Source organism: Lynx canadensis, chromosome F1 (assembly GCF_007474595.2).
Source record: "Lynx canadensis isolate LIC74 chromosome F1, mLynCan4.pri.v2, whole genome shotgun sequence".
Classification (NCBI taxonomy): Eukaryota; Metazoa; Chordata; class Mammalia; order Carnivora; family Felidae; genus Lynx; species Lynx canadensis.
This window is the reverse complement of record NC_044319.2, coordinates 8,250,695-8,268,735: the sequence shown is the minus strand read 5'-3', so window position 1 is coordinate 8,268,735 and position 18,041 is coordinate 8,250,695. Positions and strand designations below refer to the sequence as shown.

Sequence of the window (18,041 nt, the reverse complement as noted above, 5' to 3'; positions counted from 1 at the left end):
CCCACTGAGCCACCCAGGCACCCTTCACTTACCCTTTTCAAATTTGCTCTACCAAATTGTTCACCCCTTCTACCTCCTTCCCTTGTATCACCCTTTTTTCAAACACACTCCTCTTGCGTCTCACCTGATTTGGCAGTCCTCCCCAGCTCAGCAGCGTGTTAACAGTCCTTTGATGTATAGTGTGTTTTATACACAGTGTGTTTCTATAACAAGAATTAGCCCACACACAATTGGTAAATCAGGGAAATGTGTCAGTCCAACACAGAAGCCCCACCGGCTCATGCACAATTTTTCCAGCATAATACATTTTGTGCTACCATGACAAAGCGGCCAAACCCAAAGCACACATACACAGGTGGGCGCAGCAAGCCACGGAAGGATGCATCACCACCCACGTGGCTTGTTCCTCCTCTTGGCTCAACCTGGCTACACACTAGGTTTCAAAAGGGTTTACTGCACATTCCTCCCAGATATTTGAACAAAACAAATATACAAACACCAGAGAAGGTGCCAGGACGGTTTTGTGCCAAGCCTGTCACTGCTCCTCTACGTGCAGATTCCGATGCTAATGTCCCTCTATCCTTGTTTTGGGAATCTGGCAGACCCCATACTTCCTTATATGCTTCTCCATCAAGCCACCTTCTTCTTTACCTTTTAAAGATAAAGTCTTGTATTACTGTGTTATCTCTTTGTTTATGGGGAAAATAGGATGCTATTGTAGTTGAGCTATCATTTTTAATAAGATCACTATTGTTTTGGCTAATGTTTAATTAAACATTAAATGTTTTGAGTGATTTATTCCAATTCTATTTCCTTTAAAATGTCAGTTATTTTTAGTGTGTGATTTTTCAGAATGTGAGGTTTTTTTTTAAGGAATGTATTGTGCTACAGCAGAAATGCCCATATTTTGCTTTGTTGTGTGGATATTTTTGAAATATGGAGGCACTGCGGATTGATGAAATAAATGGTACAAACAAAGTGTTCTCACTGCACTTACTTAACTCTCTTTGCTAAAATTCAACTCAGCACCTCTTGCCTATGGTTAAGAATGTACAAATTCTACCAAAGATGCTACCAAGGTGGGCAGTTCCTACTGATTTTCATAAATATGCTCAACAAAATGCTTCTAAACATAAAACAAGGTTCAAATACAGTGTTCAAATAAATCTATGCAGAATTGGCCTAGTTCTACCACTTTAAGCAGCTTTTATTATATAAAATTATCCCATTTTTAAATTAGCCAAACTTCTAAGTAAGCAAAGATACTGTGAGAAGACCACCTTCAGCTGTAGGATCTGTGGTATGAGTGAACAAGTACTAGGGCAAAGAAATAAGTTCAAATATTTTTTAAAGTTTTTCCTCTTACCCCTAGCACAAGTAATTTGCAGTAAATAAATAATATGGTTTTCATTTGCATTTGTTTTTGACATGGGCAAATAAGCTTTCCAGACCTCAGTTTCCTTACAGGAAAACAAGAATTTTTAAAAACCATATAACCGTACTGTCAACTTTATGAGGTCGTGTGTGTGTGTGTGTGTGTGTGTGTGTGTGTGAGTGAAAGTACTTGTGAATCTCTTGATTCTCCAATCTTGACATTTCAAAGTGCTCGGGTAAAGAACATACAATTGTCATCACTGATTTTTTATCCCCTGACACTTCTAGTAAATTACCTTGAACATAATAATTGTTCAATAAGTATCTGCTAAATTAAATTGAACCATATGCATAAGGAACCAAAGTCCAAATTTCTCAATTAAGTTGTTTAAAAGAAACTAGATTTATTCCAAGATAGCAAATAGATTGTTTCTAAAATTAAACAAGAAACTTGTATTTCAAATAAAACTTGAGTCCTATTACTATCTTACAGATACAAAATAAAAGGCGTTGGATATAGTTTTCCAAATTGGTTTGAATTTGGGTTTGTTGCAAGTGACAGATATCCAAATTACAATGTCTGGAAGAAGATAAGGCAGGCAGTGGAAAAACTGTTTACAATATTATGATAGAGGCATGTCATTACATATTTGTCCAAACCCACAGGATACGTAACACCAAGAGTGAATCCTATGGTAAACAGTGGACTTTGGTTGATGATGATGATGATGATGATGATGATGTGTCCTTATAGGATCATCCTTGATAAGAAAATATACCACCCTGGTGAATAATGTTGATAACGGGGGGCTCTATGGAGGGGCAGGAGGTATAGGGGAAATCTCTCTACCTTCCTCTCCATTTTGTTGTAAACCTAAGAGCGCCTTAAAAAAATAAAATCTTGGGGCGTCTGGGTGGCTCAGTCGGTTAAGCGGCCGACCTCCGCTCAGGTCACGATCTCGGGGTCCGTGAATTCGAGCCCTGCTTCGGGCTCTGTGCTGACGGCTCAGAGCCTGGAGCCTGTTTCAGATTCTGTGTCTCCCTCTGTCTGACCCTCCCCCATTCATGCTCTGTCTCTCTCTGTCTCAAAAATAAATAAACATTAAAAAAAAAATTTTTTTAATAAAATCTTAAAAAAATAGAAGACGACATAAGTTAATTTTCCTTTAACATGAAAGTTTACATAGGCAAGCCAGGTCAGTGGTCAGGGACCCAGGTTCACTCCCTTTTGTTGTTCTGCCATCCAGGCCTCTCACCTTCCACTTCACACCAGGATGACCTGATTCCAGCCAGCAAGAATGAGAAAAGGAAGAAAGAAAGATATATCCTTTTTTTAAAGGGCACGTCCCAGATACTACACAAACCTCTTCTGCTTACATTTCACTGGCCAGAAAGCATCACAGAAAGCATCCCATGCCCACCAGGTCTTGGAAGCCTAGGAAATGTGACCTTCACTCCAGTGGCCATGTGCTCCATGTGAATGCAGAGTGCTCTATTACTCCAGAAATGTCCAGGACAGAGAGGTTTACCACAGTTCCATACAGCGACAATGAGCTTTGAATCAAACAGATCAACATGTACGGATAAGTTGATTAGCTTCGAATCAGTTCTCAGAGTAAGAATACCACTGAGTTTTTACAGTCTTTTTAGCATTTAAGGCCATATGTAATATAATGCAAGTTATCAGGAAGTCAGACTCACCTCCTACAGATAAACTGCTTTAGCTTCAAGCCATTAAAACGCCCAGCCCAAATGACCTGTACTGAGACTTAACACTACGGCATCTTCAAATTAAGTGTTCTAAGATCAATAAATAAATAACTGCATAAGGCCAAGATTTAAGATGGAAGGAGAGATTTGAAATTATCTTTTCTGGTTATAGTCATGAAAACATCTGTCTTCAGGATAGAGCTGAAGTGCTCTAAATGCTAAAATTCCTAAATGCTGTATTCACTATTATTATCCAAACTTAAATGCATTGGGAATAAAAGTGTGGGGAGACTATATAAAAGCCAAAGAAAGACAATGAATGTTACAATTTTGAGAGGGCCTGTGATATTCTTTAAAGCATTTACAAGATTCTCTAAGAGATGTGAGACTTCTTGCCTCATCATAATACCCCCAAAGGCAATTATTTCATAGATCCAAAACAAATAAAACTGAATTTATTTTTAAATGTGCTGTTATTTAAGTTTTTTTATTCATTAAGCTTCATCACTACCATCACCCAAAAGAGTCAAATATGGAGGTTACACTCTTAACTAAAAACCTGGAAATTAATGACAGAACAAAGGACTTTAAAGTCCTTTCTTAATAAAAAAGCTAGCTCAGAATCTGACTTTGGCTCAGGTCATGAGCTCACGGCTCGTGAGTTCAAGTCCCACATTGGGCTCTGTGCTGACAGCTCAGAGCCTGGAGCCTGCTTCCAATTCTGTGTCTCCCTCTCTCTCTGCTCTCCCCCTCTCACATTCTCTCTCTCTCTCCCACTCAAAAAAAAAAATTAAAAATTTTCTAAAAAGCTAGCTCAGAAGTTCAAACAAAAATAACAGAATTTTGGTTAGAAATCTACACGGTCATACGGTTCATAGGTCAAAACCATTCCTGAGGACATCTAATCTGTATTTGAAAGCTCACAGATTCTCCAAAGAAGACATGAAAATGCCCAACAAGTACATGAAAAGATGCTCAATCATTATGGAAATGCAAATAAAAACCACAATAAGATACTACCTCATACCCGTTAGGATGACTATTATCAAAGAGAACAAGTGTTGGTACGGATACAGAGAACTTGTATCCGTTGTGTACTGCTGTGGGGAATGTAAAATGGTTCAGCCACTATGGAAAATGGTATGGTGGTTCCTCAAAAGAATTAAAAACACAATTACCATATGATCCAGCAATTCCAATTCTAGGACTTGAAAGCAGGGACTCAAATAGATATTTGTACACTCATGTTTATTCCAGCATTATTCTGTGAATAACAGCCAAAGGTGGAAGGAACCCAGGTGCTCATCCATAGATGATGGATAAACAAAACATGATACATATCCATCCAATGGAGTATTATTCAGCCTTAGAAATTTCTGGCACATACCACAACATGGATGAACCCTGAGGACATTATACTTAGTGAAATAAGACAGTCACAAAAGGACAAATACACTATGATTCCATTTATATCAGCAATTACATTTATAAAGTAGCAAGGTGGTTGTCAGGACTGGGAGAGAAGAACAGGGAACTGGTGTTTAATGGGTACAAGTTTCAGTTTTGCAAGATGAAAGAGTTCTGGAGATGGACAGTGGTGTTGGTTGTACAACAATGTAAATATACTTAGTGCCTCTGACCTGTACACTTAAAAATGGTTAAAATGATAAATTTTATGTTATGTACATATTATCACAATTAAAAATTTTAAAAGAAAAAATGATAGACCCATTTGAGCAAATATTTATTTTATTAAGTTTATTTATTTATTTTGAGAGAGACAGAGAGACACAAGAGAGGGAGGGGCAGAGAAAGAGAGAATCCCAAGCAGGTTCAACACTGTCAGTACAGAGCCTGAGGCAGGGCTTGAACTCACAAACCATGAGATCATGACCTGAGCTGGAACAAAGCGTTGGATGCTCAACCAACTGAGCCACCCAGGCACCCCAATTTGAGCAAATATTTAAAAAATAAAAAACTCATTAAGTAGGATGTACCATTATACTAAGGACTCAAGATGATAAAAAAATAATTATCATTTCATTTACTTTTTCTTAACAGTAATCTAGCAGTCTACGCATATATGAAGGAATTTAGATCTTAAAAGATATTTTTTCTCAGATTTGCCTCAAAATAATCAACTGGGGGGATAGCATAAGTGGGGAAGTACAAGCGAAATAAGATTCACCTATGGTTAATAACCACTGACGCAATGCTGTGGACACATGAATGTCCTTTATATCATTTTTTTACGGCTGTATTTGTTTCAATTGTGCCATAACTGAACATTTTTAGTCACTTTTTATTGTACACTTACTATATGAAACAGTTTTAAACAAAATTATCAAGAGCCACTAAAGAGCAGCAAATTCTACAATATGTGTAAGAAAGAACATTTTCAAAGGGAAGTGATCCTTAGACATTACCACTTGCTTTGATAGAGAAACCCAGTTCCTATCCTTTGGGCTTTTGTAAGTAATAGTTAAAATACATTGAATGTTTCCTACTTATCTAGACTTTACATGCGCTATTTTTGTAATCCTCACAATAACCTATTATTATCCCCATTTTACAGATGAGGAAACTGCAACTCAAAAAAGCAAAGTAATTTGATTCAAGTTCACAGGTATTATGTCAGCTTTAACCTAGGAGTCTGACTGCAAAGCCTTCAATTTAACAAGCACCTTTCTCTAATGACAAGAGTCTCTTTCCCTTTCTTGGTAGCTAAGGATGGCCTCATCGATCCTGAGTGGCCAGAACTGATGATGCCTGATTGAGAACCTATGGAGGGAGACATTTTGTTTTCTAAGGGGTAAGACCAACACCTTTGCCTCAGTTGTCTCAGTAAAGCCCTGAGGATTTTAAACATTAGCTTAGCTCAATTTAGCATCAGAGGTTGTAAGACCTTGGGCACAGAACTGCAACAAGAAGATACAGATCAACATAAAATTTATTTTAGAAAACAAGATGACCCAAAAGAAGTAAACTTTCACATCGCCCATTTCTTCCCCTTTTGTGTTAATAATCATCCTATGATGAGTTGCTTGACATCTGTCTTTGCCCCCATGAAATAAGCTCAGTCAGGGCTCAGATGCTGTCTGCCTTGTCTACAAGTTCATCCCTGGTGCTACCATGGTGCTCAAACATAGCCAAGGCTCAATGTATGTGTAGTGAGAGGAACTGAATTCTGAGTGTCATGAGTGTTCACTAATTTAATTGGAAGCAACACGGTGAAGAGGAGAGTAGGGTCTTTGGAGCAAGCATTCATTCATTCATTCGTTCCTTCACTCATTTGTGCATTTATGCAATCAATATTTGGGACACCTACTACGTGCCATTTTTCTAAGTGCTGGGAACACAGCAATGAAAGATAGATGTCTCTACCTTGGCTCTGCTTCTAATCCCTGAGCAATCCTGGGCAGTCACTCAGTCTGCAGGGGTCAGTTTCAGCTGTTGTACCAGAAAAACAGGATACTAATAACCAATATGCAACATTATTTTAAGGAAAATGGGTAATATCTGTAAAGAAGCAGGGTAAACACTCAATAAATGGCAACTATTCTAATTAGTGACAAATCAAAAGTCAAAACAAAATACTAAGTAGAAGACAGAGCAAGTGACAAATGGCATTAACTTCCAGAGGAAATGCACCTAGCAAAGTTCAGTGAGAAAAATGTTGGTAACAATGTGTTCTTTCTATGTGGTGCTTAGTTTTCTTCAAAATGTTTGGGATATATCATCTTAAATAGGAGTGAAAATCTCCCTAGATTTTTATACAAGAGAAAAAGTATCTATTGGAACCAGTTTGCTTGACATTCAAAAGCTTTGTGGCCAAAGAAGGTTATGCAGATTTAAACTGTTTTTGACATCTTCCAGCAATGACCAAACAGAGGAAATCATGTCAACTGAGCTTCTAAATGACCTACAGCCACAGGACACTTGGCAAGCTGGAAAAGACTTATTAGGAAGCCTACTGTAAAGTTTATTCTTTCAAGGAGTCTCAGTAATTTCCACAATCCCCCCCCCTGCAAAAAAAGGCTACAAGTCTTATTTGTCAATCACTCTCAGTCAAGAATTTCCACTTATATTTCATTTCATCTTTTCAAAGATTCTGTGAAGCAGTCTCTGTTAATTTTATGAGGGAAATGAAATTCAGAGAAGGTAAGAAATGTGCCCAAGCTCACGTGGCTCGTGAAGGGTGGTACAAGAATCCACAACACAGCCCTTCGGATGGGGAGACCCTGCCCCTCTATCACTGCCACTTCCCACAGGCTTTCCACCATCCTTTCAACTTTCTGAGATAAGAAAGAGAAGTGAGCTTTAAAAATATGGATTCCTTATACCCCAACTTTAAATTCTCAACAAGGATTCCAACCACTGTAAATCCCTTTTACCTGAAAGCCTCTGGTTTTTTCTCAGTCCTGTTAGGAACTGGAAAGGCTACAATGCATCCCTGAGATGCCACAAGATGGGAGATTAGCTGAAGTGCCTTTGACATCAAGTCATCTGAGTACCTACAAGTGCCCTTCCTGGATGGTGTCGATAGGCTCTGGTCCCACAACCACTATCATCTCACCTTAGGAGAGCCACCCTCTCCAGATGCTGAAAGTTTCCACAGGATGAGAAAATAAATAAATAAATAAATAAACAAACAAACAAACAAGCAAACAGAGTAGTCGTTTGATATCATTTATCATAATATGTACCATCACCTTATCAGGCCAGGGTCTTCCTTCAAAACTTCACTTCTATTTCGTTCTTTTAAAAGAATCATTTGTTGAGCCCCACTTTGTTGCAAGCACTGTGTGCCTAGTGTCAGACTAGGTATAGCATATTCTTTATCTCTTCTCTTGGGTTTGATGCTGTTTTCCCAAAGGTCTTTACTCCTTAAGCACTGTCAAATACAATAGTCACTAGCCACAGAAGCTATTTAAATTTAAATTACTTAAAATTAAGTATAATTTAAAATCCAGGTCTTGGGTAACACCAGCCACGTTTCAAGTGTTCAGTTGCTCCGTGTGGGTAGTGGCTACCATATTAAACAATCCACATACAGATTATTTCCACCATGGTAAGAAGTTCCACTGGACAGTTGGATGCTCCAACAGATGCTCCACAGAGCACCATGTTCTGTGTTTGCATCTGCCTAGGACTTCCGGCCAGCATCAAATCAAGAACAGAACTACTCTCAGAGTAGGACAGACCAAGTTCCCGATCTTACCATCCCTGAGGCTCCAAAGGCTGGAGTGGAGTAGAAGGGAAAAAGGAATCTAGTAACCTATCTCTTGTGAGTGACTAGGCATCCAAGGATGCCATGGGGTAGATGCTGATTACCTACTGATACTGAATTACAAACACGAAGACTTATTGCAGTTATTTTAAAAGATGGAGAGAGCCACAGAAAGAAAAATAAAGACTCGAATTCAAGCTTTGTGACTGCAGACAAATTGTGTAACTTCTCTAATCCTAAATTTCGTCATCTGCAAAGTGAAAAGGTAGATCCATCCTAGGTTCCCTTTCATTTCCAAAATTCCTAGATTCAAAAGCTTTATTTACTTTACATAATATCCAAGGAACTGTGCAGACTTCAAAGATATATAAGATAATACTTCAAAGAGCTTATTAAAAAGAAGCTAGTAAATTTAAAAAAAGAGTAAAAGCTAGCTACATAGGGATAAATAATATAAGAAAGGACATTGTGAGAGTCATGAAAATGGTATTACCAAAGTATCTCACAGAATCTGCCTCGCTAACTATCAGGAAGACATGAAAATGTTCACCTTTTTTCCCTTCAAAAAATTTAACAACATAGTAGACCCCATGGCACATACAAGGTGTTTCAACGTTTATTTATTTTGGGACAGAGAGAGACAGAGCATGAACGGGGGAGGGGCAGAGAGAGAGGGAGACACAGAATCGGAAACAGGCTCCAGGCTCTGAGCCATCAGCCCAGAGCCCGACGCGGGGCTCGAACTCACGGACCGCGAGATCGTGACCTGGCTGAAGTCGGACGCTCAACCGACTGCGTCACCCAGGCGCCCCAAGGTGTTTCATAATTTTACTTAAATAAACAGGAATAGGAAAATAATAATAATTACTATTACTGTTACAGACACTTATTGAAGATCTAATATATGTTAGGTTCTATACAAGACACATCCCTAAGTAACTCATTTTGCCATCAAACAGCTCTATGAAGGAAACATTTTTGGTTTTCATTACTTTACAGATAAGGAAACCAAAGTGAAAGTAGTCCGTTGCTAACCCACAACCAGACAGATCAACAGTGGCAGAGCCGAGATTTAAAACCAAGACGACCCGGACACCTGGGGGGCTCAGTCGGTTAAGCATCCATCTTCAGCTCAGGTCCTGATCTCACGGTCTGTGGGTTTGAGCCCCGTGTCAGCCTCAGTGCTGAGAGCTTGGAGCCTGGAGCCTGCTTTAGATTCTGTGTCTCCATCCCTCTGCCCCTTCCCTGCTCATGCTGTGTGTCTGTCTCTCTGTCTCTGTCTCTCTGTCTCTCTCTCTCAAAAATGAATAAACATTAAAAGATTAAAATAAAACAAGACCACCCAACTGCAGGGCACATGTTTCTTCCACTTCACACTGGCTCCTGAAGAAAAAGTTTACTTGCCAATCACAAGGAAGGATGTCAAATAAGAAGGCTCCCAGCCTTACTCTTAAGAACCCAGCTAATGTCACAAAGCTGCCATTTTCCTATTTTTTCAGTAAACGGAAGAGCAACTTCTTCTCTCTGAATGGGCTCCTTAGCCAAAATATCCCAGCCTGGACCAGGTGGCAATTTTAATGAAACTGGAACCAAGTTCATGACTGTCTGTTAGAGCTCCAATGTCCTGAGACCTTTGTTAATTGAATTAGACACAAGACAAAGGGAAAAGAGGGTAAGTTAAATTTTCATATTGCCTTGGGCAAATGGCAGAAAGAAGTGGGCCTTGTTTTCCCTAAGGAACCGGGTACCCACTTTATCATTTACAATTATTTTATAATTAGATTGGTATTTTGTAAGACAGAAGTCCCTGTCACCCTGACCTTCCAATGCCTCCTTTTCACTGCTATGAACGGGAGGAGCAAGAGCTTGTTTTCCACAATTCTGTTTTCAAGGAGACTTAACATTTCATATATCACTAAACTATCCAAATCCAAAACATTTCCGTATTCTCTGCAGTGATCGCATTCCATCACCAATACCACCTAAAAATACTCTGCTTTCCATCACTCAGTAGAACCACAAAGGCTATTAGAAGGCAATAAAATCCCTAGATAGCTTCTCTTTCCTACATCTGCACTCTCCCCTGATCAATTAGATTCATGGAGGCTGGAGGTGGGAAATAAAGGAAATAAAATTCAGGCCACAAATCCTTATCTTAATCTCACAAATAGCACTGACAAGCAACAACTGGTGCGGGAAAAGCTCAACCGTGGAAGGCTTTCCGGCTCTGAACTCAGGTTAATGATTATCCAAAATCCATCATTGAATTATTACTCATAACATGTCCACTTCTCAGCAAAAAATATCATAGATGACGGTTCTATTCTATCTCAGGGCACATGTCAGTATTTATGTTACTGAGGGGAAAACAGGTCTGCATTTGATTCAGACAGATTAAATTCATATTTATAGTAGACAATATCCCTTAGTCCAGAAAGGAGCTTTCAAGTAATCTAATTCTAGAAGACAGTCCATTTCAGAATTTTTGAGCAATGGCAAGACGTTTCTCCTGGTCCCTGCCTCCCATTGACGCCCCTAATTTAGAAATCTGAAGGTGTAAAGGCTCAGACCTTTTCTGATTACCTATTCGCAAGCACTCCTTCCTTTTCTCATGGGCCTTTCTCTTATCACTTATAAATATACTTCATCAGCACCCTAAACCCAGAAATACCAAGACAAGTAAGGTTCAAAAAAGTCAACAGTTGGGGTGCCTGGGTCAGTCCATTAAGTACCTGACTTCGGCTCAGGTCACAATCTCACAGTTAGGGAGTTCAAACCCCACATCAGGCTCTGTCTACATGGAGCCTGCTTCAGATCCTGTCTCCCTCTCTCTCTGCCCTCCCCTGCACTCTCGCTCTCTCTCTCTCAAAAATAAACATTTAAAAAATGTCAAAAATTATTTTTGATAATGGAGTTCAAGGAGGGGGGGTGGATATTGACACCCTCAAGGTTAACCAGATTGGACAATCCTAAAGAGACAAATGCACTGAGTTAATACAGAAAATGTCAGCTAACTCGCCACTAACAGACTAGTAACTGTCTGTGGCTCAATTCCTCCCAAAGAAGAAGCAAGTCCTTCCCCTTTCTTATGGGTACCTGTACTCTTATGAAACAGACAGACTTCACAAACAGCTTCCAAAGGCAAGTCTAGGTCAAGCCAATCAGCATGGGCAATTGTCCTATGGGGCTGACATCTCCCACTGCATCTTTCTGTAGGAAGGGCCAGTGGGCCCCTCTTGCTCTTCAAGAACAGAGCAGTCGGTCCTTAAAGACTAACCTTTTGCCACACCACATACACAGCAACATATTGGACCCCATGGCACACAAGTTTAAAAGCACCCTTTCAAGAGCATGTGCGTAACACGCACCCAAACCAGACTGGAATCTGCTCTCTTCTCCAAAAGACATCATTTTATCTTTTACAACGAAACTGAGCATCATCTCAGGGAAAACTTACCTTCACATTTAGGTCTGTCTTTAAAAGAAGAAATTAAAAGGAAAAAGCAACTGGAAGGAGAGTGAGCACAGGGGAGATGAAGAGAGGAGAGGAACACAGGACAGAGGAGAGGACAGGTGAGGTGAGGGCACAGGACAGAGGAGAGGGCAGGTGAGGTAAGGTGAGGGCACAGGTTTGCTCCATCCAAAAACACATTCATCCCACCAAGGTAGTGAATGAGGAAAATATTTTGATTTTCTTTTCTGGCCATTGAAGCATAAATAGCTGCTGCAGTAATAGCAAAATTATTGGTCATTGTGAGCAGTTCTGCTGGTGAGAGGCCGGCATTCCAGACCATTTGAAATACTGGCCCCAAGGTGCCCTAGATATTTTGTTTTTCAAATGCAGGAATGTCAGCTGCTGGACAAAACGTGATGTATCCTGTCTAGTGGGCAGCATGCTGGCCAGACACCGGATTTGGAATGTGTGTCCCTGCACCCTGGGTTCTAGCTCGGCCGTCCTCCACAGCCAATGCTGCGTCCAGAACAAGGATTCTGCCCTGTGGAACAGAGCGAGAAGGGAGCAGTGGTTGGGCCTCATCAAGCAAAGCCAAAACTGCGTTCTAGGCTACCACCTCTACCAATGTCTCAAGAAACCTCCCGAACCCAAGGCAAGCTGGAGCTCAGTGGGTCTCTTCTTAAGAAAGTGGGTTACTTCTCATTCCAATCTTAGTTAAGGCCTGCCCGGATGGAGCCTAGAAAGCCCGAAAATTAAATGTGGCCGAGACTCATATCTTATGAGCTTTCAAATAAAGTGTTCTCAAATACATAAAATGGCATAACGACTCTAACTTAATCACTTGCTTATGAAAAAACAGCGTTGTGAGTTGAAAAATTGGTAAGGCATATACTGTGTCCATATGGATGTTTAAAATGTACTTGACATCAAATGAAGCCTACAGAGACCCTTTCTTTTTAAAATTCTTTTAGTGAAGTGCAATGTTATATTAGTTTCAGATGGACAACACCCTAATCCATTACTCTATACATTACTCATTGCTCACCACCCTACTGTCGTCACCATCTGTCACCGTACAACATCATTACAATATTAACCATATTCCCTATGCTGTAGTTTTCATCCCTGTGACTTATTTACAATCGGAAGTTTGTATCTCTTAATACCCTTTACATATTTTACCCCATCCTTCCACCTGAGATGCCTCACATGAAACCGAAAAGCTGCTCACAGACATCCCAGGCTGACCTGCAGGTCCCAACCCTGACCGTGAGGCAGCGCCACGACTGTCCATAGCCTGCACCACAGCAGCACTCACTCTGCCTGGAACATCATCCTTCTACACGCTGTATATTTTTCCATAACGTTGCTACGGAATTCTCCATGGAAAGAGACCTTTAGAATTCTCCCGTCATTTGGAGGAACTCCTATAATCCGGATGAGAGTAATCACAAGAGAGAGACACATCTGACGAACACAAGAAACGCATGCATCCCAGCTCTTGTCTGTGCATTCCACTTTGCTAGCCATTCACTGTTCCCCTCTGTCACAGGAATGTGTTACGACGTGTCATTCATAGCCTACCCAGATAAAACGGAAACGGCACATACATGTCTTTAGTGTGTGGGAATCACCACAATCCTGGTATAAACAAGAGGTGGCCTGTGGGGGAGGGGAAACAGTGAGAACACCGGTGAATGTGTCTAGCTCAAAACCTATTTCCAAGAACTATGTTTCAGCAATGAAGCAAAAGTGGAAAACTGGCATGAGAGGATAAAAACAGCAATTTATCCACTCTCTCCGCTGTTACTGAGCAATGTGCCATGGTACCCAAGTTCTTTTCTAAACCTGTGATTGACCTCTTGATTGTTACGCATTTGTAACCCAGTGCTTCTTCCTTTAAGCAGGTAGAGATGAAACATCCTCGTAACAGATACCGGTCCTATACGTCTCTCCAACTACTTTGCTGTTCTTCACATTAAAATCTAGCCTCTACTGAAAATATAAATATAAATAAGGTGCAAGAAACAGGGGTAAAACGGTCACATGAAACCGTGACGTCAGGGTGTATGTCTCCAAACAGACATGGGCCATTTTGATGTGTGTCTTATTATATAAATTATCTGGTATTTATACATTATTCTTCATATCACAAATACAAAATATGTGTGCTTGGAGAATAAAAGGATAGATAGGCAATCCATAATCAAGCATTATGAGCACAATTTACTGAACTGAGGTTTTTTTTCTGAAAATGATTTAGCAGAGAAATATTTTCTAAAGATAAATTGTGTCATTAATACTAAACACAGTAATAAAAGGAGGGCAAAATAAGTAATACAAGCATTTCCAAGCTTAACCAACAAAATGATAATGTTGAAAAGAATGAGGCATTATATCTTTCCCTGAAGACATAGTCTGTTAACTTACCAGTAGCCCTAGCAGCAATTTGGTGTCACACAACAACTTACAGAGCAAATTCAAAATTAGCACTAAGAAGCTCAGGTACCCTAAATAATCTAATAACTATTTCTAAAACTCCTAGCCTCATATTTTCATTTACTCTCATAATAATTGACTAAATGAGACACACAGATTCATGTCATATTAAGTTTATTTCTAATCAAGATAAGCATTAGGTGTCTGAGACACACAGATTCATGTCATATTAAGTTTATTTCTAATCAAGATAAGCATTAGGTGTCTAATCAATGTGACCCTAACCTTCCATAAGGAACCAGAAAAAGAATATAATGTTTGACCAAACAAGAGTAGCTAACTACTGTAATTTTACATCCAAAAGTCCAGCTTTCCACATGCACATGCCTATAAGATAGAACTTATGATTCTCATCTCTTGCATATTTTAATATTCAAAGCATACCAAACAATAAAAATATCGTAACTTACTTAAAAACACATAACTGCCCTCCAAACAGCTCTTCTCAGAACGAATTCTATTTAGAATGGGCAAATATCCAGTTATTTCGATCGATGTAGCAATACAATCATAATAATTTAGGCTCAAGTGGATTATGTTCTTGATTATCCAGTTGGGATGCTTTAGGTCTAAAATAAGCAACTAATCTCCAATTTTTATTTCCTATCATACTGTGTTGTCCTAGACACAAAAAAACTGCATTCACAGGTACACAATACAATACTGTTTGTATGGCTAAAGAGAAAAACAACTAACATTGCATCAGGATGTCCATTCACCTTCACATGAAAGCAATACCAATATTGCCTCAAACACATACTCATCACCATCTCTCGGTGATTTGGGCCCACACAGAAGAGGTTAGATTTATCACAGGTCAAGATAGCAGACAGCTTTTCAGCTTTATTCATGAAAGAACATACACAAACTCATCCTGGACTCTTCAATGGGCTCATGCTAATTAAAACCTTTAACAATTTTCTTGATTCCAAGGTATGACTTCCTTTTCGTTATTGCTAATGTTAACTAAAGAAATCTTGCCCCATAAGCGCTACACATAATATGCTAAGGAAAAATAATCCCAGCATAAAATGCAATTGAAACGATTGGCACAGAAGTTAAATAAAGAATATTGCTTCCTTAATTTTAGGACTATTGCTGATTATGACCAGAATGAAGTTACCTAAGCAACCACTCTAAAGCACACACAATATTCAAATGCATCTTTATTATGGTGGCTCAGTGTCTAGAAGTTTGTTGCTGATAGCTGCAATAAAATGTATAAAGCTATCAGATCAGTTGGTGGCAAGAAAAAAAAAAACAACCATAAACGTTTATGTAGGATTCATATGGCACTGGAACATAAATACCCATAAACAAAACCATAAAAATAACCCAAAGTAAAAAATAATTTAGGCTAAGACAAAAAACCAAAAAAAAAAAAAAACACACAAAAAAAACAAGAAAAGTTTAGTCGCAAGTAAACTGTTAACACCAACCATAGATTCATAGGCACATTAACTCTTTGCTGAATTGCAAAGTGGTCTTTTCATCTCTAAAATGTGATACCTTTATACCATCCTTACAACTCAAATGCTTAGGGGAGTATATGAAAAAGCTTCTGAAAACTATTATGGATGCTACAAAATCACAGGTGTAACAAAGTATGTGATGCCCAAACTTGCGGGCACTGCTGATGGCAGGTTAATCTGCGTGAAGTCGGCAGGGAAGCTGAGGGAGGAGTACGGCCAGCCTCATTCACTTCACTGCGTCCCTACACACCTGAGAATCTCAGACCATCTTCAAGTACAGTGTGCAGTACTTTGTGATTCGCGAAGTCTGAGGCCACAAAGTTAGTATATATTCCGGGGAGAAAACAAAATCAAGGAAGACAAAAGTTTCCCTTTGTTCAAGAAAGTGAAGAAAGCCTTACCTTTCTGTACACCAGCATGTTGGGTGATTCATCCGCCACCCCGTTGCTGGTCTGCCCGTAATTATTCCCCTGGGCCATGTCACCCCACACTTGGTCAGCTCTCAGGCACTGGAACGATCCGTCTGCCCTGCAGAGGGTTAGAGAGACTTCAGTGAGACGTGAGTGGTGGTGCTCAGGGGGTTGGCTTGAATCGTCTTCATAATCCACAGCTCCCACACCGGGCACACTTGCCGAGAGGCTGGCTGGAGGAAGCGGCACAGAAACAGATTTTTAAAAATTGAAAATACACCTACTGTACCCCCAGGGATGTGTGAGAAATGACAGTCTTTCAGTTAGAATAGTCATTGGGCTGTGGTTTTAAGTGACTTGATCTTCTGGACACTCGTTTTCAAAAGTGTTTGAGGCTCACCTAAAAAAACCCACGGTTACCGTTTCCGCGCTACAGAGAGTTCTCTGGTCCCCAGTACTTGCATAGCGACTTGATGATGTTTTCCCAAAAGGGCGGAAAGGCAGTACCCTGCGGCCGCACACGCGCGCCCAGGTATCCGGCTAGTTTCCCCGCAGGCAGCGCATCACACAGGCCCAGTCCGCGTGCCTCTCTCGCTCTTCATTCCCCGGGTCTCCCTCTGGGAGCCGGGGAGCTTCGCCCACTTGCACCTGCCCGGCACTGCCCACCACTGCCCGCCACCCGCTCCCTCCCCTCCACTGCACTTCGGAAGTCAGGAGGGAGCCGTGCCCGGTCTGTGCGAAAAGGCACCAGAATCCGTCCCGAACACGGGACCGGGTGGGAGTCAACCCCTCGGGCCACTACCTGGGTCCCCGCGCGTGGCAGCCCGGCTGCAGGAGCCTCAGAGCAACCAGCCCAAGCGGAGGAGAGCAGCGAGACCCAGCTCCCGCCGCCCGGCTCCCCGGGCGCCACAAATGGCAGCAGTTTCAGCACCGCGGACCTGGGCGAGCGCGGCGCCCGCAGCCCGGCAGGGGCGCGGGGCTCCCGGGGCGGCCGCGCGGCGGGGCGCCGAGCGAGGGTGGGTGCGGGGCGCGCGGGGAGGCGCCGCCTCCTCCCCTCCCACCTCCCCTATTTACCTCCTCGGCCAAGGTCACGGCCCCGCGGCGTCAGCCCTCGCGGGCGGGCTGGGTGCCGGCGCTGTCAGCTGGCGGCGAGCGGAGCCCCGACGCAGGGCAGCCTCATCACACTCGGCGGATGCGGAACCGCGCGGCTCAGGCCACCGCCGTCGCCGCCGCCGTGCACAGGCCGCCCCGGCAGCCCGCCGCTCGCGCCCGCTCCCCCCCCCTCCCTCCCCGCCGCCTGGCTGGCCCGCTCCCGCCGCCGCCTCTGCTCCCGGGCGCGGGGACCAGCCGAGCGCGCGCCGCAGGCGAGGCGCCGGCCCGTGCGCGCGACTGGGAGGCGGGAGGAGGGGCGGTCACGTGGGCCGGGCGGCCGGAGGCGCGGGCGCCCCGAGGCCGCCCCGCCGCCCGCCCTCGCGCCCCGGCCCCGCGGGCACACACCCCGCGCGGCCGCCGTTGCGGGCGCCGCGGGCGGCCTGGGGGCCCGCGCAGAGCGGCGAGCGGCAGCCGGAAGGGCAGGGCGGGCGCGCGGATGGAGGGATGCGGGGCTGCATGGAGTCCCGCGCAGCCGGCGCGTTTCATCACGTGCCTGCTGACTCCGCTGACAGTGCGAGGGCAGCGGATGATTGATTATCGCTGTGCTTAACTGACGGCGGGGCGAGATGCCGGCGAGTCCCGGGAGGCGAGAAAATGGCCAGGACCGATGGAGCCCTGCGGCCCGCCGCCTGCGGCTTTGTCGGCTTCGTCCTAAGTTTGAGCAATGGGAAGCGATTTGGAGGCTGCCCACTCGAGCTGGAAGCCTCGCCACCTGTGAAACCGAAGGGCCACCCATCCCC

At 42.5% G+C, this 18,041-nt stretch overlaps 1 protein-coding gene across 1 annotated transcript in view; it reads right to left on the bottom strand.

Annotated features, from left to right (window-relative positions):
- Window positions 1–17,282, bottom strand: part of RGS7 (regulator of G protein signaling 7) — a 521,139-nt gene extending 503,857 nt beyond the window's left edge. Inside the window, exons 1-2 of the mRNA XM_030302853.1 lie at window positions 17,224–17,282; window positions 16,141–16,267 (exon numbers count right to left, since the gene is read on the bottom strand). Coding sequence (XP_030158713.1) covers window positions 16,141–16,218 — 78 coding nt within the window. The 5' untranslated portion in view covers window positions 16,219–16,267; window positions 17,224–17,282. The remainder of the gene's footprint in view (window positions 1–16,140; window positions 16,268–17,223) is intronic.
- Window positions 17,283–18,041: the final 759 nt, after the last annotated feature.